The 24,755-nt window shown below is 33.6% G+C and overlaps 2 protein-coding genes across 2 annotated transcripts; one reads left to right on the top strand and one right to left on the bottom strand.

Annotated features, from left to right (window-relative positions):
- Positions 1–4,365: 4,365 nt before the first annotated feature.
- On the bottom strand, positions 4,366–13,614 carry LOC111504904 (oxaloacetate tautomerase FAHD2A, mitochondrial). The gene is given in 6 exon segments (XM_074186784.1): positions 4,366–5,186; positions 5,188–5,259; positions 5,707–5,874; positions 5,876–6,024; positions 7,478–7,694; positions 13,473–13,614. Coding segments are annotated over 6 exon segments (735 nt in total). The 5' UTR covers positions 13,547–13,614; the 3' UTR covers positions 4,366–5,131.
- A 497-nt stretch (positions 13,615–14,111) lies between these two features.
- LOC141487557 (WD repeat and FYVE domain-containing protein 3-like) lies at positions 14,112–18,914 on the top strand (the record flags this gene model as incomplete). The annotated part of the gene is made up of 7 exons (XM_074186668.1): positions 14,112–14,129; positions 14,200–14,455; positions 14,648–14,816; positions 15,346–15,508; positions 15,612–15,705; positions 18,283–18,432; positions 18,803–18,914. Coding segments are annotated over exons 1-7 (962 nt in total), but the record flags the coding sequence as incomplete, so codon positions are not given.
- Between the last annotated feature and the right edge of the window lie 5,841 nt (positions 18,915–24,755).

The following is a 24,755-nucleotide window of genomic DNA, read 5'->3' as shown; positions in this document are numbered from 1 at the left end:
TGTGGTGCTGCAGGTTTTTCCGGGTTTTCCTGCAGCTGAAAAAGCAAATGCGCCACTGGAATCAATGAAGTCGCCCCGGAGCGCCAATTAATTTTTATTGTTGTATTTATTTTATTTTTATCGTTGTTTTAACACATCGTAATAATTCTGTAATCAAATATTCCAGTCATTCTCCCCAAAATATGGTAGATCGGTGACCAGAGCCGAGTTTAAACTGTGATGTGATCTAAGTTTCAACTGTCTCAGGAGCCAAGTTTCGACTGTGAAGGATGACGGGTTTCAATTTTGACGGGGGCTCAGTTTCAACTGAGGAAAAAGACCAGTTTGAACTGTTGCAGGAGTCGTGTTTCAACTGTGGCGGGTGCTGGCTGACGGGTCCCAAATGATATGCTATTCACTGGCTCGTATCACCGTTTATTCCTGAAAGAGATGGATATTGAATCATTAATAAATTGGTGGATGTAGCCGTCACTACGTGGTAGGAAATCATAATGAAAAAAAGAGAAATGAAACTCTTTATGTTTTTACCGCTTTTATTTGTAACTAACGTTACTGCAGTTTCATCCTATACGGTGTTACGGTTTCATTTTGTCATTTATTCTGTTTTGAGGTCGACGACTATCTAAACCTGAAATGAATACTTCCTTGAAAGTTTTGGGATATTTTAATACCTCGTCATTCGTTTAGTTCTCATTCACTGACAAACAACTATACAAGGATATATTCGAACGCATTAATTATATTCGAACGCATATTCGAATCCCTTTAAGGATTCCGTGCTCTGACGGAACACGGAACGGTGAATTGACGACTTTGGTTCCGTGAATGTCTTGCCGCCGAGATTCAAAATTTGTTGTGATACTTTTGGTAGCCATTTGCTAATTTTCGAGTTTATGTCTAAACTTCTCGATTTTTCGGATTAACCAAGTATGATCATCTTTTATAAGAATAGGAAATTTTTATTCTTGGCATTTGGATGCTGGTAAAACATTCATCTCACTTGTTGGATTCGATTGCTTATGGAGAACAGAATCTTACTGATTTGAATTTGGGCTTCTTGGGACAAAAGTAAACCTATAGGCCACACGACACTACAGGCGAGTTGATATTTATCAACGAGACAACTCATATATTCAGAGAATGAGCTTGATCATTCTGTCCAGACTCCAGACGTATCGTCCCGGACATCACTTCCAGTGAACCGTTTCCATCTAATATGAATTGTTTCATTTTAGGCTTTCTTTCATCTGAATACCGCTTCCTCGTGTTAGTATTGCTATAAGACTAGACATCCTTGCATGAATGCCTAATACAGTAGTAGCAGTAGTTAGTAGTTAACCGCTGTTGTACCGATCACAATTGTTGTACGGACAGAGCACTGCAGACCTAAGTTTGTAACTCTAAAACCATTCTTGTTCTGCAAGCCACCTTGAGGGAGACACACACATATAAGCTCAGTTATTAAGATAGGGACAAATAACTTATCAGAGACTAGATTTTTGATGCTTGATCTATTATCTCAACAAATATTTATGTTCTTCAAACCTGCCCAAAAGGGGAAGAATATTAGTGTAGGATATATGCTTTTATGCCTATGTAGATGAATTCATTCTCTCGACCTACTGTAAGCTGGCGATATAGCTATAAAGGGGTGTTGGTGAGGAAACTTTTTTGCAGTTTGAGTCGAACTGCAGTTCATCGAGCAATACGTGAAGTATCAATTCGAATAGTTGAAGTGATGGGTGCAGGCAGAATGTATAGTATTCCCTCAGAATATTCGGGAAAGGAATGTATTGAGAATGGCTTTCATGGAGAAATGGAGAGGACAATTTGCTGTATAAGGAATGAGGGTTAGAGATAGAATTGTCCAGCAGTATTACCTGTTGTAATTTGTAGGAAATCGAACTGTAAACTCTACTGAACCAGGTTTTAATCATGAATATACAAACGATACATTTTATGTATTAACAATGACATTAAAACTCATTCAATCAACAACGATTTCCAAGGAATCATAAAAACAACAAGATCAATCGAAATGAAGTGAACATGGATTACTTCAACACTCCCACTCTTTGTTCACTTCGAAGACGTTACCCACAGACCTTGTCGATTTGTTGAAAATTTTTCTCGTGGTAAGGGTTTGGTTAAAATATCTGCCAACTGGTTTTCTGATTGGGTGTAAACAACAGTGATATTTTTTTCGTTTGTGATGATCATTATAGCTCATCAAGTTTATAGCACTTCTATTATCAACAAAAAGTTCCGTTGGATTTGAAACGTCAACATCAATTTCTTTAAGCAACCTTCTCAACCATATTATTTCTCGTGCGGCATCCCAAGCTGCAATATATTCAGATTCTGTCGTGGATGTTGCAACACTTTTGTCGTTGAGATGTCCATGTAACTGGACAACCTGATAATAAAGTAACATAGCCAGTTGTTGAATATCTAGTATCAATGTCTCCTGCAAAATCTGCATCTGAATACGCTTTTAAATATTCGTTGCTCCCACCATTGTATAGAATTCCATAACTTTTAGTACCCTTTAGGTATCTGAAAATACGTTTGACTGCTTTCCAGTGCTGCTTTCCTGGATTTTCCAAATATCTGCTAACTCTGCTCACTGAGAATGATATATCTGGACGAGTGACAACCGCTAAAAACATGAGACGTCCTATAGCTTCCCTGTACGGAATATTTTTCATATATTATTTTTCTTCCTCGTTTTGGGGGCTTTGAGCTGTATTCAGAATAACATTATCGTGCATTAGGTGGAAGTTTTCACCAACAGCACCAGCAAACGGACGGACGATAGGTAGAAGAATGGTGTCGAGGTACTGTCGAGCTGTGAGGGAGCGATTTGGAAAAACGAGATCGGTTCTGCCGCCGATCATGATTCCGCCCCATAGCATTACTGTACCACCTCTGCATGTGTGGACTTCCTGGACGTGTCTCAAACGTTCATTATTTCCAGGTCGTCTCCACAGTCTTACTCGACGAGAATCTGGATGAAATCCAAATCTGGATGAAATCCAAATCTGGATTCGTCTGTAAACAAAACTGTGGCCCAATCATTTGCATCCCAGTTTTGATGTTCTTGCCACCACTCTAATCTTCTACCGCGATTGCCTCTCGACAAAGGTGGACATCTAAGTGGCCTTCTGTTGTGGAGATCTGCGTCATGCAGTCGATTTCTGACAGTATCACGACCAATGGTTACCTGGTGCGTCTGGTGCAACACGTTAACCAACTCAGGTGATGTGATTGTCGGTTGTCTTCTCGCGGTTAAGACCAAAAATCGGTCTTGAACTGCAGTTCTAGCGCGTCCTCGCCCTGGAAATGCAACAAAAAATCTTTTACCCCAAAAATCTAAGAAAGTGTACGAAAAACTATATCAACGGTTTATGGACTGGAGAAATACAAATAATATTTCGACATTCTCGGAAAATGTTTTGATTGCCTATTTTCAAGTATTGATGGAAACTATAAAATCATCTAGTATATGTATATGGACACATTACTCAATAATAAAATCGTTGATAAACATCAACCATAATATAGACATTTCAAAATATAAGAAGCTACAAGCGTTATTCAAGCGAAAGTCCGAAGGATGTGTTGGAAAAAAATCAAAAATATTTTCACCTGAACAATAGAAAACGTTTATCGACGAAGCACCCGATGAAATATACTTATTTATAAAAGTAAGTACATATCTACCTAACATTATATTTTTAAATACTTATTTTGTCATAATTACTTTTTCTATTTGACATATGCAAGATATATTTTATTAATTTCCCAAAACTTATTAAGGTACCTCGTGGCGTAGCGAGCGAAGGAGTTGACTTCGATCTTGACGGCTTGGCAAGACGCCGGTTTGAATCTTTTTATTGTCATTTATTTCTTTATTTTATAATCATTTTTTTTGTTTTAGGTAGCAATGATTTTTGGAATAATGGGAGCATGTCGAAGGCATGAACTACATGACCTTAAATGTGAAAATGTCAAAGATATGAATGGAATCTTAATTGTTAATGTGGTAGAAACTAAAACAAAAGTACAAAGAACATTCACAATTACCGGCAAATATTACGAAATTAGTAAAAAATATATGAATATACGGCCGAAATTTTGCCCCACCCCATCTTTTTTCGTTAATTATTTTAATAGTAAATGCACAATTCAAAACATAGGTATTAATAAATTTGGAAATTTAGGAAAGAAAATAGCAATTGTAGCTACTCTTTTTGCAAATACATTTTATAGGTGTAAAAAACTTTTTCAGTAAAATTGACATATTTATCAATATAACCATATCTTTTTCAAATTTCACATTTACAGTTGAAAAATCAAACAAAGTTTTTATAGAAATAACAATTTATTAGGATAACAAGGTTATGTCAAGAAATAACATGTCCTGATAAAATTTAAGATGAACACGAGCCTGACTGAGCAATGCAGAAAATATATAAATTAAATAAGCATAGAAATAATATATAACTTGAACATATATGACATACCTAATAGTTGCAACAATATTTGTGAAAAATTGGTTAAGGCTTTTGCGGTCGAGATTTTCAGTGTTACAATCTTCATTCGGGTTTGAAGGCCATCGTAGTTTGGAACGTTTCGCCAGCACGAGTGGCTGGCTTCTTCAAAGGTTCATTCATCTTGATGATCCATGAATCATCAAGATGAATAAACTTCTGAAAAATAGCCACTCGTGCTGGCAAAACATTAGAATGCAGTTCCAAGCTACGACGGCCTTCAAAACTGAATGCAGATAGTAACACTGAATATGTGTCAACTTAATACACATGAGAGATTCTCAAATATAATCAATCCCACACATCAAAAAAGCTTCATCCAACAATTAGTAGATTAAGTAACCTAGGGAGTTAAGTTTATTCAAACTCTATATTTATCTTATTCCCACAATGAAACAGTGAACTGACATCTATCATTCAATGAAAACCAAACCTGTTCTTGTATTTGGAGAGCAGTTTTTAACATTATTGTCATAGGTCTCTGTACTTTTGTATATCCCTCTAAATCGTAAATATTGTCTTTCGGACTGATTCTATAGGTATTCTGATTTCCTTTTTAGTCTTCCTTTTGCAAGAAATCAGACTATCATGTTTTTCAGCCTTCCAATCCCTTCGATTTCACTCTCCAGAATATTCCGGTGGGTTTCTATGCATACCTACAGGAGTACCCGTCAGTATGACATCACCTGGATAGAGGGTAACAATTCTGAAATACGAAAGTTAGATGTATAAAAAATGACTTCCTGATCAAATCAAGAAAATGTATGATACACGTTTCATAAATCATACCCAACTACTATTATCTATTAAGTGTAGTTCTCTACTTGTTTTTTTAAATTTTTGTGAGATATCAAAATCTATGTATTACTATGACATGCCATTCATATTCAAAAGTTCAATACTAGATAGATAACTATGTTTTTGAGATAATGTCCCATTTTGACCTATTTTTTACAGAATGCCATTCGTAACACAGAGTTAGATCTCATTTTTTTATAAACAAAACGCTTGAAACTGATATTATTTTCATGATATATCCATTACTGTGTCACTGTACTTAGATCATTCAGAAGTTCAATAATTTATAGATAACTATATTTTTAACGGTAAGTAACTATATGTATGAGCTATACGAAAACAATTTTTAACTTACTGAGACAGGTAAGATACCAAGAAGTCTATCTTGAATATAAGTTCCGATGTATTTCCATTCTGTTTCTGAACTCCATTAACCCAAGATTTAATTGCTAGATTAGATGGATCGACTTTGTTCTTAGTGACTACAGCCGGTCCTAGAGGACAAAATGTATCCATAGACTTATTGCCCGTTGTTCCGTTTCTTCTGCCAGTCTCTAGCACTGATATCTTGAGCCACTGTGTATCCGAATATGTAGTCATTGACTTAGTCTTTTCTTATTGCTTTCGCTTTTTTCCCTATCACTACTGCCAGTTCCACTTCCCAATCAACACCCTGTAAAACATTGATGTGAAAATGTTTATTGTATTGGCAATATCACTTGTTATCTAAATCTACTGGTAGCTATGATAATAGTTATACAATTTTCACAATAAATTTTATTCAAGACACGTTTTCAGTTGGATTGGTACGTGAAACTATTCTACAATGTCTTCTATATATAACAGTAGGTAATAACAAAACTAAATTAGGTAAACGATTCTAATGAAACAGGGTGATATGAAAAAAAAAAGCAATTACAATACAATAAAAAACTAACAGGTAAGAATGGAACATATAAATACATACGTACAATAAATCCAATTGTTAAACTACTAGATGAATGTCTTACAAGCCTACATCGTAGACCACTTAGAACCCAAAAGTAGCACACTACATTGGCCACAGTATGAATTCCCTATTGGGCCATTAGAGAAATATTGAAATTATGAGAAACATATTGAGCCAATATAAGTCCTAAAAATTATATAGGTAGTTATTTTCATATCTTTCCAATCTAGTAAATGTAGTCACTGAATATATTGCTGATTTATCCAGTTTCAAATCATAGTATTCTACAATATATATGGATGATGAGTGAATATTCTTTAAACAACATTGATATTGATTTGATTGGTGATGGCGAAACATCCAGAGAAAATTCTATAATATGACTGCCCTTAAACGTGACGAAAGATACGGATATTGTAATTACTAATTTCATTTTTCTGTTTTCTTTCATGATAATAACAACCATTATTATTATAATTATTATATTTGAAATGAATCTGGAAATGTGGACTTACTAATTTTCAAATGTGATTAATTCACTTATTAAGATGATTTATAAGTTGGTAAATATTAGGAATCCAATATTGGGAAAGTGAGCGAGAAGTTGGCAAAACAGACAATGAGAATGCACCACGGAAATACAACACCGCAACCACGCCAACGCCGATCTTCCTTCTTCTGTTCTTCACAGCAGTTACCTTTTTATGGTTGACATGTGTATTAAATTTTTAGGTTATTTGTTAGTTGTTAGTAAGTGGATGTGTTGTGAAACTTGAAAAAACGAAGGTAAGAATTTATTACTTATAAAGTAGATATTCGCTTCTGACAATCTCATGTACAAATTCAGTTACACACATGACAATTTATGCATGCATTTTTGGTGTTATATTATTCATATAATATAAGGGATTAAACTTCTGAGATCATTCTAAGGTTATAGTTTAAAAAACATCAGTATTGATTTCATTTTGATTCAAGCATAGATAATGTTATATCAATCTGGGATAGATTGAACGCATCATTTGAATGAATATATATCGCTTGAAAGTGTAATTCCATTATTGGCTCAATACCCACCGAATGTTGATAACAAATATTCCAATATCGGTGGCAGCATTTGAAATGAATATACATATTGGCCTGACGGTTTCGACTTTGGTGCATAAAAAATTCTTACGTTTGTGATTGGTGGTATCTCGACATTGCTGAAAGGTCCAACGATACAAGAAGAGAATTTACTGAAGATCATTGGTTCTTGAGGTAGTGGTATATTTTGCTCCTCACAATGTCCACTATAATTAAGTCCCACACAGGCAACTTTGTCTGGATTGGTAATAGGGGATAAAAGTTCAACTTTGTTGAGAGGTGTTACCGATTTACCTTCTGCAACTATTCTGAGAAAGAAAGATATAGAGTTGAAAATATTTTTGGTCTTCTGAAAGGAAATACTTCCATGGTATCTTACATGGTATTATAGTCTTGAAACCGACAGGGGCAGATTGTATTTCTTAGTTTGTTACCGCTATACTCTTTACAGTTTAGGACAGATATAAATTTTTTGTCTATATCTATAATCATTATAACACTGAGATGTTCTAAAATATTTTGAACAATAATAGAAATATCAGAAGTTGTAGTTAAAACATACCAAAAATATTACTGCTGTAGAATATTTATTAAGTAAGTTTATCATTTTTTTCTTTTTAAAAACAACTCGAAAACTATGACTTTCTCACTGGAGTCAAATTTTTTCATGAGTGAAGTATTAGTAGACTTATCTGTAGTTACTGAGATATCCATTAATTCGTTTAATGTGAAAAAAATAAAAATTTCACAATGAAAAAATATATAGCCGAGAGAAATGGCGAGAGACAATTCAGTTCAATACTATTAAAATATAATTACGAAAGATTTTATACAAAAAAATACGTTCACTATGACTTTGTACTGTCGCTGCCAGTTACGTTGGGTTTTCATCTGCGTCCCAGGGAAAAGTAACAATTTCAACTCTTCTCTTCATAGATTACTGATTACTTTTGAATGAAAAGAGTTATAATATAAAATTTTCAAAGGAACCTACTACCCCCATAATGTGTTTCAAAAAGTGTCCGCCGCTATTTATGATGAAATATTGTGCCTGAACCAAAAACAGAACAGATTTAACTTTCATCATTGAGTTCAAACCTCGGTAGTGAAAAAACTGATTTTCAGATGAGTCTGAAACGAATGAAGTTTTGAAAAAATACCCACTTTCGCAGAAAAATTAAAAATGGGAAAAATTTTCTTCATCTCGGTATTTCAGTGAAAAAATTCTTTATCTCTGATTGTTTTGTGATTATTAGAAAAAATGGTCATTTTGACAAAATAGTTTTTTCAGGAATGGTGGAATCTGAAAAAAGGTTACAATATCTACAAAGTGATGATTCACTGATAAATTATTCATCAGAAACAATTGCAAAGAGTGTTCCTAAACCTAAATCTCTGTCTTAAACGAGAAATATAAGGATCAAGCGAATTCATGACTATTTTAACCATCTCAATGACAGTGAACTATCTGAAAATAGAACTCGGATACACTGCATTGGTATTTTAATATTCTAATGATGAGTAGCGATGTTTCGATCAGAAATACATCTTATTCAGTGGTACTACTCTGGTACGAAAGTCTATTGTTTTGAGAAATCTTGAATGAGATCGATAGAAAGGAAAGGAAATTTCAGTTAGAAAAAATATAGTATCCTTTCAAAGATATACCGAATTGACGTTTTTGTTGAAGATTGTAAACACAGCACGGTGCGAAGACTTTCAAGTATTATTATTGATATTACCGGCAAGTTCACCTGTACCTACCCGTACCTATTTAAAATATTTATTTTGGTTGGTAAATTTATATATTTCAAAATGAATATCATTACATTGTGGAAAAAGTTCAAATTTCTATGAAAATTTCAGTTTGTAATACTTTCACTTGTAAACGAATCAACATAAAAAAATTATATGCACAAATTGCAACAATCGAAAATGTCTGATATAATTTCTGTCGAGTTTCCACCTGCTAATTTTATCATCAATCCTTTAAATGTCAATTTGGCATATCTCTAAAAACATTGAACATATTACAGCTTTATAGGGTCTAGCCTAGGGCTTCAGCCCCAGATCAAGATTAAGAACGGTTCTGCTTTCTGTTATGTTATGCAACATTTGTCCTTGTCGTGTGAAAATAGAAACTTCAAAACAACAAATGCAAGATATTCAATATCAATTGTTATCAAACATGCATACCACATTGAAGAAGTCATGCGATTTTAGTATTCGTATATCATAATTATTATTTTTGATGAACAACAACAAAAAATACATTGCGAAATATTTATCTAAATGATAATGTAATGAGTATTTTGTTAACGATAATTCAGAAAGTTTTCAATTGGAATTGATTGATCATTTCAAATCAAATAGTCAAAAAAACGTTTTCATTTCATTTGACAATATGATCTTTCAATGAAATTAAGATTATGTTCACACTAATAATTTTCAAGACTGATGAAATATTATATCGAATTGTAGCCTGATCCAGTTTTAAAGCATCAACAATAGTTTTTTAAAGTGTACCTACTTCCAATTTTGAACTAATGATACTATTTTCGCTAGAACACGAGTAACGTGAAACTGTCACGGAATTATGTTTTGTTGCCGACTATACTGAAACTTACATGAGAACTCCATTAGAAACACATCTTTTAAGCTAGCAGAACGACTTTGGATTTTTGCAATTATTTTCAAGAAATAATATCAGCATAGTTTCAGGCTAATTTTTTACTGTTCTCAAATTTTTCTCTTCATTTGATGGAAATAACATTTTGTTGAATCAGGCTACGTCATCATTTTATGCTTATTTTGGGCTCCATGTGATCTTCTTTAAATCAATAAGTTGCTTTACTACCTCACTGATCAAATTTTTGCTCCTCGTTTGACTGTGGAATATTTGAGTCAAAACCTTGGGCCAATTAGTCAGAAGTAGAAAAAAAATTAGATTTTGATGACATAATTGTGTTTAAACTAGAAATTTGAATTAAGAGTTGAAAGTCGAAATATTGAGTATGAAGTCGAAAATACAAGTTAAAAAATGAAATTTCGACCCAAATACTCGACAGATTACGAGCTTGAAGTCAAAATATCAATATTGAAATTGAGAATGAAAATCCTGATTTTGTCGCCCAAACCGAAATGTTGAGTTTAAAATCGAAACTGAAAGTTAAAAAATTGATTTTGACTCTAAAGTTGAAGATTAAATTTTAACGATGTTATCGGAATTGTCGCACTCATGATAAAATGATTTCAAGAATTAAATAAAAATTACAACAAACGAAACTGTTGCGTTTGTGATGGATGATAAGATAAATATTGTACGAGAGACAATCAAGTCCTACACGCAACCAAGCACTGAATTGACTGAAATCGGGAAACACATAATGCAGGCAGGTAACCGGTTTAAAGAAAACGAATGTAGGAGAGAAATGTGCCGAATATTTTTCTTTTTATTACCTTAATAACTAACGACTCTTCTTTCTAGTGCAGGGGTTCCCTAAGTGTGCGCCGCGGCGCCCTGGTGCGCCGTAGAAAGTAAATAAGGGCGCCGTAAGTCGATCCTATAATTATTGGACACCACAAAATTAGCGGATACCCTTTTTGAGTGTTCGCATCGGAAACGAACATATCGTCGTAGAAATCTTTTTTCGCAGTCGCGTCGCGTCGTTCGCTCGCCAAAAAGTACCTACGCGCTTCAACACCGTTGATACTCTACCCCTCCCACGTCTTGACCCGCCCGCGCTCGCATCGTAATGCCCGTTTATTTACCTATAGTCCTATAGTGTGCCCAGCGACGGACGTTTTGTTTGTTGTTTTGTTTCGCTGTATTTTTCTTCAAATACCTCACACAAAATGAACAGATTTTTATTAAATAAACAAGCCGGTAGTTCAAATGATAGTGATAAAGAATCTACTAGTGGCGGCGGGGAAGCAAAGAAGCGGAAATATCGTAAATACGATGATAGCTATTTGAACTTTGGTTTTACTTCAATAGAAGTAAACAATGAAGATAAACCGCAGTGTGTGCTTTGTATGGAAATACTATCATCCGAAAGTATGCTTCCAAGTAAGTTGAAGCGACATCTCGAGACAATTAATCCAACTATGACTGATAAATCGCGTGATTTTTTTCACCGGAAATTAAAAAATTTAAATAGAACAAAAAACGTATTCACTCAGCAGGCCTCAGTACCTAAAAACGCACTATTAGCATCATTCAAGGTGGCATACAGGGTGGCAAAATGCAAAAAGCCTCATACTATTGCAGAAGAGCTTATTCTACCGGCTGATCTCGACATGGTGAATATTATGGTGGGAGAGTCAGCTGAAAAATTAATTTCCAAGATAACCTTATCTAACAATACTATCAGTCGAAGAATCCATGACATTGCTGAGGATCTCAATTACCAATTGATAGAAAAAATTAAAAGTAAGGATTTTGGTTTGCAACTTGACGAGGCTACTGACAGTAACGATGATGCACATCTTATTTGCTACGTACGCTTTCCGGCTGACAATACAATTGTCGAAGATTTCTTATTCTGCAAAAACATCACCGGTAGTGCGAAAGCCCAAGACTTGTTTGACATTTTAGACAAGTTTATTACAGAAAATGGTTTGAATTGGGGAAAGTGTATCGGTGTATGTAGTGATGATGCTCGATCCATGTATGGCAAATATGGGGGAGTTCAAGCGCTTATTCGTAAAAAAGCGCCGAATGCGATGCATCATTCATAGGGAAGCTCTGGCTTCCAAATCAATGAGCTCTGAACTGAACCAAGTACTGGAATGTGTAATTAGTGCGGTAAACTACATAAAAACTAGGCCTCTAAAGGCCAGACTTTTAAAAAAACTATGCACAGATATGGGAGTTGAACACACATCCCTGCTGTATTACTGTAATTCACGATGGCTTTCACGTGGAAATGTTTTATTTCGTGTGTTCGAATTACGCGATGAAATTCGCACTTTTTTACAGCAAGAACGTCAAGAAAATGCCAAATATTTCACTGAACCTGATTTTATGCTAGAACTAGCATATTTATGCGATGTATTTGAGAAATTAAACAATTTGAATTTGTCTTTGCAAGGTAACAACACGCATTGGAGAGGATTGCGGCGTTTAGAAAGAAACTGCAGTTGTGGATAAAAAGTTGAATGAAGGTGGCTGTCAAGATTACTTCCCGCAATTTTATAAATATGCGGCATCAAATGAACTGGTTGTCTCACAAGACCTGATCGTCCTTTTCACGGAACACCTAGCGAAGCTCACCGAATGATTTTCAAAGTACTTTGCAGATGATGATGTTGAAAAAATTGCGTGGATCCAAGATCCTTTCCATGCCCAAAGTCTTAAAGGATTTACATCACAAGATGAAGAGAGTCTCATTGAACTCTCTTGCGACAGCAGCTTCAAAACTGAAGTAAAACAAAACATTAAAAATTTTCATTCCGTTTGCAACATCATATCTATGTGAAGCTGGGTTTTCAGCTGTAGCTGTGATAAAGAAGAAATATCGCTCAAGGATCAATGTGGAGCAAGAAATGAGAGTAGCAGTGTCAAGTCTTATTCCCCGCTTTGAAAAACTGTGCGAAGAGCACCAAGCTCATCCTTCACATTGAACTGACTGAGTAAATATCATATTTAATTTTTGTTTTTTCTTCTGTCGTTTTCTCTTCTTTGTCGTTTCTTCAATTGTTGTTTTCAGTTTAAATTCTTTTATAATAAAAAAGTCAATTTTATAGTGGTGTTTTAATTTCGTTTCGATTAACCTAACCTAACTACTATTATTGTAGGTACCTATTTCTTTCGACTGTATTCTTCAAATAATTAGCTAAGACAGGGCGCCGTGAAAAAATTAAACATGTAACTGCGCCGCAGACTACAAAAGATTGGGAACCCCTGTTCTAGTGGGTCTGCAGTTTGAGCTTAATTAACTTTCATTTGAATACCTATCTGTTACGATAATTATGAATTGATGAGCCGAAAGTACGCGAACGTTTTATCGGATTATTAAGTATTTGTAGATAATATGGGTGTGTTATCGTTGTCATGCAAGATGCAAGGCGTCAGTGTTAGTGACCTTGGCATATCCGACTTTAACCTATTCCTCCCTTGAATTTTCATGAATTCCCTGTTGATAATTGTTTTACACATGGAAAAACCAACAGGATGAGGTGATATGAAAGATCGTTGTATTCGCTTAAACGTAAAATGAAAAACAATTTCTCATCGTTTGACCTCGGGTTCACTAGTTGACTAAAATAGAAAGAGAAAGAGTTTAATAACGTTTCTATGTCAAAAAAATTATTCTTTTCAGAGAATGCCAACATACGTCAATAACATGAAAAGCAGACTGTTTTATTTCTTTTTGAACACGGTTTCTGTGTTAGGAGCCAAAGCTTCGGCTACTTCATTTCAGATGGCGGGACAACAGTTACATTTAAGATGTATCCACTCTTGAAAGTAGGTCGTGACGGATAATCTGCTCTGTCACATGTTGAAATGAATATTTTTTTAAATGAAATATTCGAAAATACGTTCGTTCTGAATTCGGGGTCAGGTTGGAAGTTCAGAATGAAAACTTTTTTTAAATTCAACATTCATTCATTCATTCAACGAACTACGTTCGTTCTTGATATCGGTAACTGTTTTAGGTTACGTTAGGTTAGGTAGATGTAATATATCTAATAGATGTCAAAAATGCCTTCAACACCGCGAAATGGGGAATAATTCTACGGTAACTACGGAAAATTTCTCATTTTCCATAACTTTTACAAAATGTTGAAAAATATTTCATACTGATTCAGATTTTCATTGCAGAAGTGAAGAGATCTGTAGGTCAAATATTACATATAGAACGAACTGTCCTGGCAGTCGAACAAACTAAGGTGTTGATGCCTCCTTTATTCAACAAATATGTGGCCTGGGGCTTCGCAGACCATTCATTAAAGATAGGAAACTACGAAAGTGACAAAGCTGTTTTTGTATCTGAAAGTGTGATACAAAATAACGAGGAGATTTTAGCTTGCGTTTGTCCGTCTCCCAAGTTGATTGTTACAGCAGGTACCAGTTCGGTAAGCAACAGTTTCTTTTATTTAATCCTGAAATATTTGTGTCGACTACGAAAATATTTAATTTCAACAATAATTTTTGGAAAACAGGTTGTGACAGTGTGGGAATATGAATCAAGGTAGAAGAATCTGAGCATCAAACATAATTTGTATGCCCATACTGATGCCATTACTTGCCTCGCAGCTAGTCCGGCTTACAACGTCATCATATCTGGTTCGAGAGATTGCACGGCGATCATATGGGACTTGTCTCGAGGAGTTTTTGTCAGGCAGCTCAGAGGTCACACGGGACCAGTGACGGCAGTCACAGTCAATGATTTAACTGGAGACATAGCAACCTGTGCTGCCACTTGGTTAGTTCTATACATCTGTGTATACCTAAAATTTCTGTTTACTCTGCTGATTTCAATTTTACTTCATTTCATGCAGGGTTATTTTGATGTTGGATCCCTTCAAGAAAATCCGGTTACATAGGATTGATAGCATTGACTAAGTAGCATTTGTATAGGAATCTTCATCATACTTTCATAACTTACCACTTTTGTAAATTTTTAGCAGAATAAATTTGCTGGTAACTGTTGTTGATAAATCACAAAACTTGTCACCCTTGTTTATACTATTTAACTAAACCAAAAATAATAATGTCGTGCTGAATTATGATTTCACCTTTTCTATATTTGATTCACTATTTATTCTATTCCAGGTTCTTTTAGTTTCTTTTTCCAATTTCTTTATTTTCGATTTGTAATATGATGATATCTTTTTTCACTTTTCATTTGTGTTATTTAACAGTATGGATTATTTGTGTGAATATGGATAAAAAAATCATTGCTGAAATGAATATTGCTCTAATGCTACCTTTTATTTTTATATTTTTTTCAGGTTGCATGTCTGGAGTATAAATGGCGATGAATTATCAAATGTAAATACATGCGTAGGAAGAGCCGATAGAATGCAACAAATTTTGTGTGTAGCATTTTCACAAACTCACGAATGGGACCACTTGAATGTAATCATGACTGGTTCAACTGGTGGAGTGACTCGAGTGAGAATTTGTAAACTTATTACATATTTTGTTTTCTTTGCTACAAGAAATAATTATTTAGGCAAATAATGTAGTTCTTGATATATTAAACATTTACTTTTAGATGTGGTCAATAGATTATGTTCAAGTTCCTGAGGAAGAAAGAATCATTACAACTTCTTGCAAACCTGTGGTAGAGTCTAAATCATCAAAACCTTGTAATGAAAGTGCAACTAAACCTTCTCCCATACACCATTGACTTGTCAAGCAAATCAACGTTTCCAGTACTGGATCTATGAGTGAGCAATTTTATTGTTTCAGTTCACTATAACATTTTTTTCAATTGAGTGAATGGTTAAAAAACTGCAGGAATTTAAATTTCTCTTCATTTTGGATCAAAAAGGGGGGTTAACTTGGAAAAAAACGTAAACACTAGGACATACTACTTAAACGGCTGTGGTGATATATTAGTGAAGTGTCGCCAAAAAGAGTGACTTTTACCGGTGAAATGAAAATTGACTTCTTTAAAATTTTCAATCACACGTCCAATACTGACACAAAGGATGGTCAAGTTTTAGTTGGAACACCCTTTTTATAATCTATTAATGTAGAAGAAAGAATTTCACAAGAAATATCCCCCGCTCGTTTTTTAAGTTGATACAAAGATAATCTATGGTGAAATCTGTAAATTGTGATATGCATGTAGAATATTTCCCATGAATTTCCAAATTATAAGTTTCCATTAAATTTCCTATTCTAGGTAGTCTCATGAAATCAGGTTTTGAGAGCAGTTTATCCGAAGAAAATGTGAAAAGTTCTATGGATAGGCAAAAAAGTAACGATAGCAGCACCAAGGAATGGAGAAGTGAACAGCAGATGAAAAGGAAACTTGCAGTGATACCGAAGAGTGTGCACCTCCTGTAGCTCCTGAGAGACGGAGAAGATCGAGGGTGCTTGGTGGTTTCAGAAAAAGTGAAGGTAGGAGTAGGAAAAACAATTGTCTCGCCGCGGCCAAAGCCAGTTTGAAAACGGACATTTTAATTTTTTTTTCATATATATATATATATATATATATATATATATATATATATATATATATATATATATATATATATATATTGTCTCAATAAAACTTTGTCTCAAAGTTAAAAAAAATACCTTATGCTAAGAAATGTTCCAGTAAATGTTAAATTTGAAACAAAAATATTCTTAGAATTGTGTTCCGTACAGTTAAATTTACGTGTAATAGTTACTTGAAAACTTAAGATGTCTGTGGTTTGTGCGTGGGAAACGATTCTAAAAATATCTGTGCTAAATGCCAGTGAATTTTTCAAATTTTCCCAATATCAAATCCAATAATAGTTCTTGTAAATAAAATGATGAAGTTCGTTGATAAATAAAAGTTCAGAAGTTGTGATTTTCACACTGGAATTTACTTTTGACTGGAAAACTTTTGATTCGATTTGGAGGTTATGAATTGTTCAAGATTTTCAAAATGTATTTTTCTTATGGATTGGGAATTATAAATGATATTGTAATACCTCAAAACTGGTACAGCTTCCCTGGATTGGTTTTCCCCTGATTGGAATTTTGAATTCTTCCAGACACTCTAAAATCTCCAGTAAGTATCCTTTCTCGTTATTATTATTTATATTCTGGCTCCTATTGATGGTTTTATATTGATAAGAACATGCAAAACGGCCTTGTCTCTTTCTTTTCCCTTTTTATTTCTAACAGCTCTTCAAAAAAATTCGCGTCTGGACAATTCAAAAGCTTCTCTCTTCCTCATTATTGATTCACCCCTGGCAACCAGACAAAATTTTCCTGCCTGCTACTCTTCATGACAATAATTTTGAAATTTCTTCAATTTTGACACTTTTTACTGTTCACACATATTATATCTACGATTTCTGTTACCCAATTTTCACTAATACTAATAATGATTAATTTTGATTACATTTCATCACATTTTGTTTTGAATTTTTCTAATTTTGAATCCAAAATTCATCATTTTTCAGAAGTTAACACCTCCTTTTCAATTCATCAATCTGATTGGCTACTCTTTAGTTGCATCCAAATCATGTACTGAGTGTTCTTACCATTTTTCAGATAAAATTCCTAATGTCAGTGTTAATTGATTTTGTTATTAATTTGTAGTGTAAATCTGTTTTATTGTATGTTATTATGTTGTATTAATGTCTTTACTGTTTTCAGTGTATTTATCCCGATGATTGATGGTTTCTGGTTAGTTGTGCTGTTTGGAAATGATCTGAAATACTCTAATACTGATAAGTCACAACTTTGCCAGATCTGGGCATGAACATTACTCCAATTATACAGATAAGAATTTGAATAAAGGTAAAGTATCTGGCTTTCTAATAAAATTAAACATCTAAGAATAACTTTGATTTTCACAAACTTTCAACACTGAACTAACAAAATATGTGAACTTTTAACATCAAATTAATAATAATATGAAAAACTTTAACATTGAACTATCAAAATAAATACAAACTTTTAACTTTTAACTACTAAAATAAATGCAAACTTTTAACATTCAACTAATTGAAATATGAAAATCTTTAACTTTGAAAACAGAATAATCTTATCAAAAACTTATCATAACAATATATATTTATTTATTTATTTATTATTTCATACCTGGCATTGAATACTATCGAAGTAAATGTGAAAATATCGTAGTGTCAATGATATTACATACCATATATGTCAAATTGATAAACTCCTTTTTTTCGAGGTTGACAAAAATTGAATTTTAATTTTTTTTTATTCAGGCGGTAATAGCGCCGAGTGTGCCAGCATTGACGTGGATGATGGATCAGGAATGAGAACTAGCAAATCAGATACAAGCCTCACAGATTTTTTTGTTATGATTTCTGAAGCCAAAAAGAAACCAATTAATCCATTGAACTCTCTTAGACCCGGTAAGGATATTTTATTTCTGCTCATTCGATTTTTGATCACACTTTCATATTTTTCTGTCATAAATCGAAAAGATTCTGATAGTACATCAATCGATTCTACTGAAAATATGTTTGAAATTAACCAAAATTCAACAAATTATTAATGTAGGCTGACAATATTGAACTATTTTCAGTAGGAAAATTCATCAGTAGGAAAATCTAAACGTAAACAATCCTGCTTTGTATTGATTACTTCATAATCAATAAATTATCTATTTACATACAGGGAAAAAAGAAAAGATGTTCCTGTCCTTACAAGTCCTATCAATCAAGAGTACCTTGAAGCAAAACTTTGTTAGAAGCAGTGTATTGTTTTATTTAAACATTTCAGGTTTCAAATGGCAGAGACAGTTGGTATTTAGAAGTAAACTCACCATGCACACAGCTTACGACAGAAAAGATAATGCCGAACCTGCTTCTGTGACAGCTTTGGCAGTATCAAAGTAAGTAAAACTGTTTTGCTAATTGTATAACATACTCTCAATTTCAGAGACAGATATTTTTTGATGATACAATCACTTGAGAGGTGATGAAAATGTCCCATTGTTTCAAGAGTTTGGCCTTTCATGTTGATATATTTGAGAAATCTGGTACTCGGTAGAATAATTTTATAGCATCAATTGATTTATCTGAATAATGTGCACACTCTTGAGATACCGATACATTTCCATGGAATGTGTTCAACCGATTTTTGACTAAGGTCTTTTTGCTCTTGTCATAAAATTACCAACATCACTTGAATATATCTTCAAAAATGAAATTTGTATCAGTTCCTCTAAAGGTTTTTCTTATAGTAGTTGTGAAAGTGTTATATAAGTTGCACCTGCTGCCACAATTTTAATTGTTATGTTGGTAACATAGCCCCTGAATTTCAGTCTTGTAGGGGGTATGTTTCTGTGTATAATTATTCGATTATTATTTATTTTTAGAGATCACCGTTGCGTGTACGTGGGTGATACTCGAGGTAGAGTATTTTCTTGGAGTGTTTGTGACATCCCGGGAAGAGCTGCCGATCATTGGTTGAAAGATGAAGGGGCGGATTACTGTGCTGGATGCAGCAATAAATTCACAATATATGAGAGAAAGCACCATTGTAGGAATTGCCGACAGGTATTCTGTTCAAAGTGCAGCAAGTTTGAATGTGAAATATCTCGTCTACGCATACTGAAGCCAGTTAGAGTCTGTCAAAGTTGTTATGCAGCTCTCAAAGCTGAACGTTGAATGTCATAGAAATTCTGTTGAACCTCCATTTACATCTAACAAAAGCATGGTTATTCAAGTCAATGAATTTTTTGTGGTGAATCAGATACACCTTTTTTAATAAAAAGATGGTAAATTTTCGTTATGTGGACACTCGGCGATTTTGAAAAAATTTTTGATTGTACTTACGTATTTTGATGCGTATTACGAATCCGAAAGAAAAAAGCGGCGCTCTCCTATATTTAAAAAGTTACGGCCCTACAAAGTTCAGAAAAGGGCAACTTTTCAGCCTTCTTTTTCACTAAATAAACTATTTAAAAACACAAGCATTTATTCACTAGGTCACCTTTACACCTTATTCCTCCTTCTGTAACACTTTTCACTTCAATAATCAACATTTTTCTTATAAAAATGTTAAAAAATGTACGGAGCTGCTTTTTGGGTACATATCACTGTATTTTACGTTTTGAAGATTAATGATATGGTTGGTACGACTGATGCAGTCCATATTCCTGAAGTAATTCAAATGTTTTTTACCTTCATTCTTTAGATCGTAAATTGATTTTTGGTGGTGTATTACGAATTTGAAATAGTAGGCGACGGTAAATAACAACTGCTTTTTTCTGAAATGTCACTAGTAACTAACCTAAAAATAGAATAAAGTCACCAGGAGAAGCATTCGTTTTCAAATTAAGTTTTTTATAAGAAAAATGTTGATTATTGAAGTGAAAAGTGTTAAAGAAGGAGGAATAAGGTGTAAAGGTGACCTAGTGAATAAATGCTTGTGTTTTTAAATAGTTTATTTAGTGAAAAAGAAGGCTGAAAAGTTGCCCTTTTGTGAACTTTGAAGGGCCGTAACTTTCTAAATAAGGGAGAGCGCCCCTTTTTTTCTTTCGGATTCGTAATCAACGCATCAAAATACGTAAGTACAGTCAAACATTTTTTCAAAATCGCCGGGTGTCCACATAACGAAAATTTACCAAAAATATTATTGACTCAGAATTTTTACACAAAACTGTAATTTGGAATTTTTATTATTGAAAAATTGTTTTATCAACCGTTAAAGAATGAGGTTTATCAAATATATTTACAATTGGTAGACTTTCATTGATTTGAATAATTATGATATTATGTATTACTTGTAATACACGAGTCTGTATAGATACCAATGTAAATTTTTATAGCATGTATCGGGAAACCTATTTATAATTGTTTCGTTTTTTCTCGAATTTGTTGTTGAATACTTTTATGAAATATGTTTTTTATTATTAATGTTTGAAATACTGTTTCAAAACAATAATTTTTATTATTATACAATTCTTTTTATGTTTTATATCATTAATTTTTATAATCATGTGATTGTCTAGTGTGTACAAGTATTTAAAACTAGTTGATTACTGCGTTGCATAAAAGTGAAAGCTAGCAAGAGAAAATAAAAAAGATAAGATGCACTGAACATTTTTATATGAAAACTCTTCTTACTGGGTGACTAGCATTAAGTACCGTTTTAGCAATTTTGTTTCTTTAAAAATATTGATATAAATTATCAGAAGACAAAGGATGGCTGAAAAACGAGAATACTGCTAGAAGTTGTCGAAGCAGAAACCTTTATTTTTCAAAAAACTTGTCACGTTCGTTTAACTATTAAGGGAACAGATATTTGACATAGGAATGTAGGCTTTCACGGCTGGCGTCAATGTTTTGATTGGCTTCCGGGTTCTGCCGTGATCTTCTTTGGTTATAATCTCCAAACGTTTCAACTGTAACTGCGGCAGTCATCTTCAGTGGCGTGATAGGTGTGATTGATGACTTGTTTATTTTGTGGTAATTCATGATCACTTTAATGAAATGAATAAAAACACTTTTGTCTAATTACCACTAGTTTATTTTATTTATACGACCAGTTTCGGGTTAACCCCATTATCAAGTATAGAACTGAAATGTGAACTCTGCTCTGCAAGCCAAACCGGTAGAAATTTTGACGTCAAGGTCCGTGAACACGTCTATTTGGACAAAAAATCTACAATGTATAAACATCTTCAAGAATCAAAACACAAGATAAGTAAAGATTACCTCAAAATCCTACACTATTGAATTTATAAGTTCAACAACCCCTATTATCTTCAGTGTTGAATTTTAAAGTTGGCACCCTGGTTCGTTCAACTACCTGTCCTTCCTTCTTACCTAAAAACTCACGATATAACCGAGTTTTCAAAGTTCACATTTCAGTTTTATACTTGATATGGGGGGTTTGAACTCGAAACCAGTCGTATAAATGAAATTAATTAATGGTAATTAGACAAAAGTGTTTTTATTCAATTCATTAAAGTGTTCAGTGGCGTGGTCGAAGTACTCTTTTTGACGTGAGTTTCAGTTGACAACGACAAAGCCACTGAAGATGACTGCCACAGTTGCACTTGAAACGTTTGGAGATCACAGCAAAACTTGGAAGCCATTAAAAAAAAATTGATATTTTGACAAAATATAAAACTTGGAAAAGTAGTCACTTGATTGATGAAGAATTCAAAAATAGATGGCCAATACGTCAAAATCCATATCTGTATTAAAAAAATATGGTTTCATTGGGTGATCAATAATATTTTTGAAAAAATTCAAAGTTTTTCTTTGTCATTGAACAAATTTTTATAAAATACAACTTCACTGACATCGGAAAATTTTCAATTCCTGACTTGAAGTCTGTGGAAATGTATTCAGCTGAACTGGCTAGGTGGCGCTTTATTCTCCATGAATGAATTTGTATGATTGCTTTTCAAGTAATAAGGAGAGTTTCATTTGTTGCATCATATCATTATTTTCATTGTGAGCTCTTAGACTATAAGCACATGTTACCAAAAATTATTTATTTTTCTTATTTATTGGCTGTTGATTTTAACAAAAAACTCATTAAATCTTTGCAAAGAATGAATATACCTGCCCTCTCTTGAATATTCATGAAATCCTTCTTGTCTCAAAAAAATCCATTCAAATAATGATATTTTTGAGTATGATGTCTGGTGTAATATTTTCTAAAGTGGATTACTAAAAATTGTTGTTATCAATATTTCATGTAATACATTAAAAATGTATTTTTAATGATTTCATAATAAATTAGAAAACTGATAAGTTGAGCACCAGATTCTCAAACAAAAGGACATGGGGACCTTTGAAAATATAAATGTGTAATATCTATACAAATGAAGTTTAAACTGAGTTAAGATTTGAATTTCAGAACAACTGGAGTTCCAATATTCGTGATGAGAAATATTAGTCCAACTTGAACTTGACGATGAAAATCATTTTTCTTCTCTACTTTAGCTTGTTCTCTTCAAGTATTAATTTATACAGAGCAATATGTCTTTAGAACAATAACGTTTGTTGCCTGCGAGTGGTTTGAAAATAAAAAGTTAAAATGCTTGTGCAATGATAGAGTTGGTTTAATGCGAGAAAGAGTTTGAATGAATTATTCATATATTTATATAGTCATATATTTTATTAACTATTTATCACAAAAAATAGTTTTCTGATTATTATTATTATTATTAATTAAAGTATTCAGCTATAAATATGTTATAAATGGGTACAACTATAATTCAGATTTAGATGAAAATTGAAAACATTTTAATTTTCAGTTCCTATAGAATTATATTGTGTACGTTTAATTTGGTATCTTTCAAAAGTTAATTTCATCTAAAATACTTCCAAAGTATTTCTTGCATTATTCCCACTCTATTATAAAAGTGACTCCTCTAATGATATTATTTTTATAACCAACCATTGTCCGAATATAGGAAAAAAAGTTGTACACAGGCATCTGTAGACAATATACATGTGCATTATTGTGCATTCCAAGTATATTTCCTTATATTTGATAAATGTATGTGATATCGTAGATTCCTAGCATGTAGGTACTAGTGTAAATATGCCATGTCTTGAATTGAAATGAATAAAAAATTATGACTCCTGTGAACATTTATATTTCTTCCTGAAGGACCGTGTAGGATAGACGGGCACAGTGTCGTTAGGTTAGGTTAACAGCACCCAGGCATTTTTATCAAAGACTTGTACGGGGCTATGTAAAAGAGATACATAACGATAAACGTTTTGTGGGCAGGTGTACCATTTTCGAGAATTACTTTTGGTAAAATGTTGAATTTTTGCGGTTCAACGATCAAATCGTATCGCAAACGATTCCGGAGGGTCTGATTAGTCGTTGGGTTGGCCTTAGGTTGGCTCTCTTAGGTTGACCCTCTTGGGTTGGATTTTTATTCTATCTTTAGGTTGGACCACTTGGCTTAACCTTCTTTGGGTTGGCTTTGGACTTGTAATATTTTTCAACAACCCGATAAACATTCTGGAAAGTTGGGGATAATGGGGCCCTGGGTGGGTTAACAGAGGTAAAAAGGGGAATCTACATTAAAAGACTGAAGTATTATGTACAGTGGCGCCATCTAGTAGTGAAAAGACTGAATTATTGAGTTGACCTTCTTACATATCGAGAACGCTAACTCAGTGGATTTGAGTATATCCGAGCATATCCGAGTATACCCGAAAACCCAAGTAGGTATCCCGTCGCTAGAAACCAGCCAATCCTGATATACGGATCGCGTGACGTCCAGCGTACAGTGTTGCCGCCGCCATGCAATATAATACATTTTTAGACTTTTGGCAGTTTCGAAATAGATGATTTTTTTTTATATCGACGTGACATCTAGTATACAGCGTTGCCGCAATTTAACTATATATATTCCTAACTTAACCTAACCAAACCTAACCTAACCTACCCTAATCAAACATAAACTTAACCAAACCTAACCTACCCTGACCAAACCTAACCTAACCAAACCTAACCTAACCTAACCAAACCTAACCTAACCTAACCAAACATAACCAAACATAACCTAACTAACCTAACCTAATCTAACCTAACCTAACCTAACCTAACATAACCTGACCAAACATAACCTACCCTAACCAAACATAACCTGACCAAACCTAACCTACCCTAACCAAACATAACCTAACCTAACCTAACCAAACCTAACGAAACTAACCTAACCATATTTGTTTTCGGAATTTTTTCGGAG

Source organism: Leptinotarsa decemlineata, unplaced genomic scaffold (assembly GCF_025532065.1).
Source record: "Leptinotarsa decemlineata unplaced genomic scaffold, Ldec_3_MD MMD2_P_RNA_scaffold_11, whole genome shotgun sequence".
NCBI lineage: Eukaryota > Metazoa > Arthropoda > Insecta > Coleoptera > Chrysomelidae > Leptinotarsa > Leptinotarsa decemlineata.
Note: the sequence above shows the minus strand (reverse complement) of the source record. Positions and strands in the feature narration are given on the sequence as shown.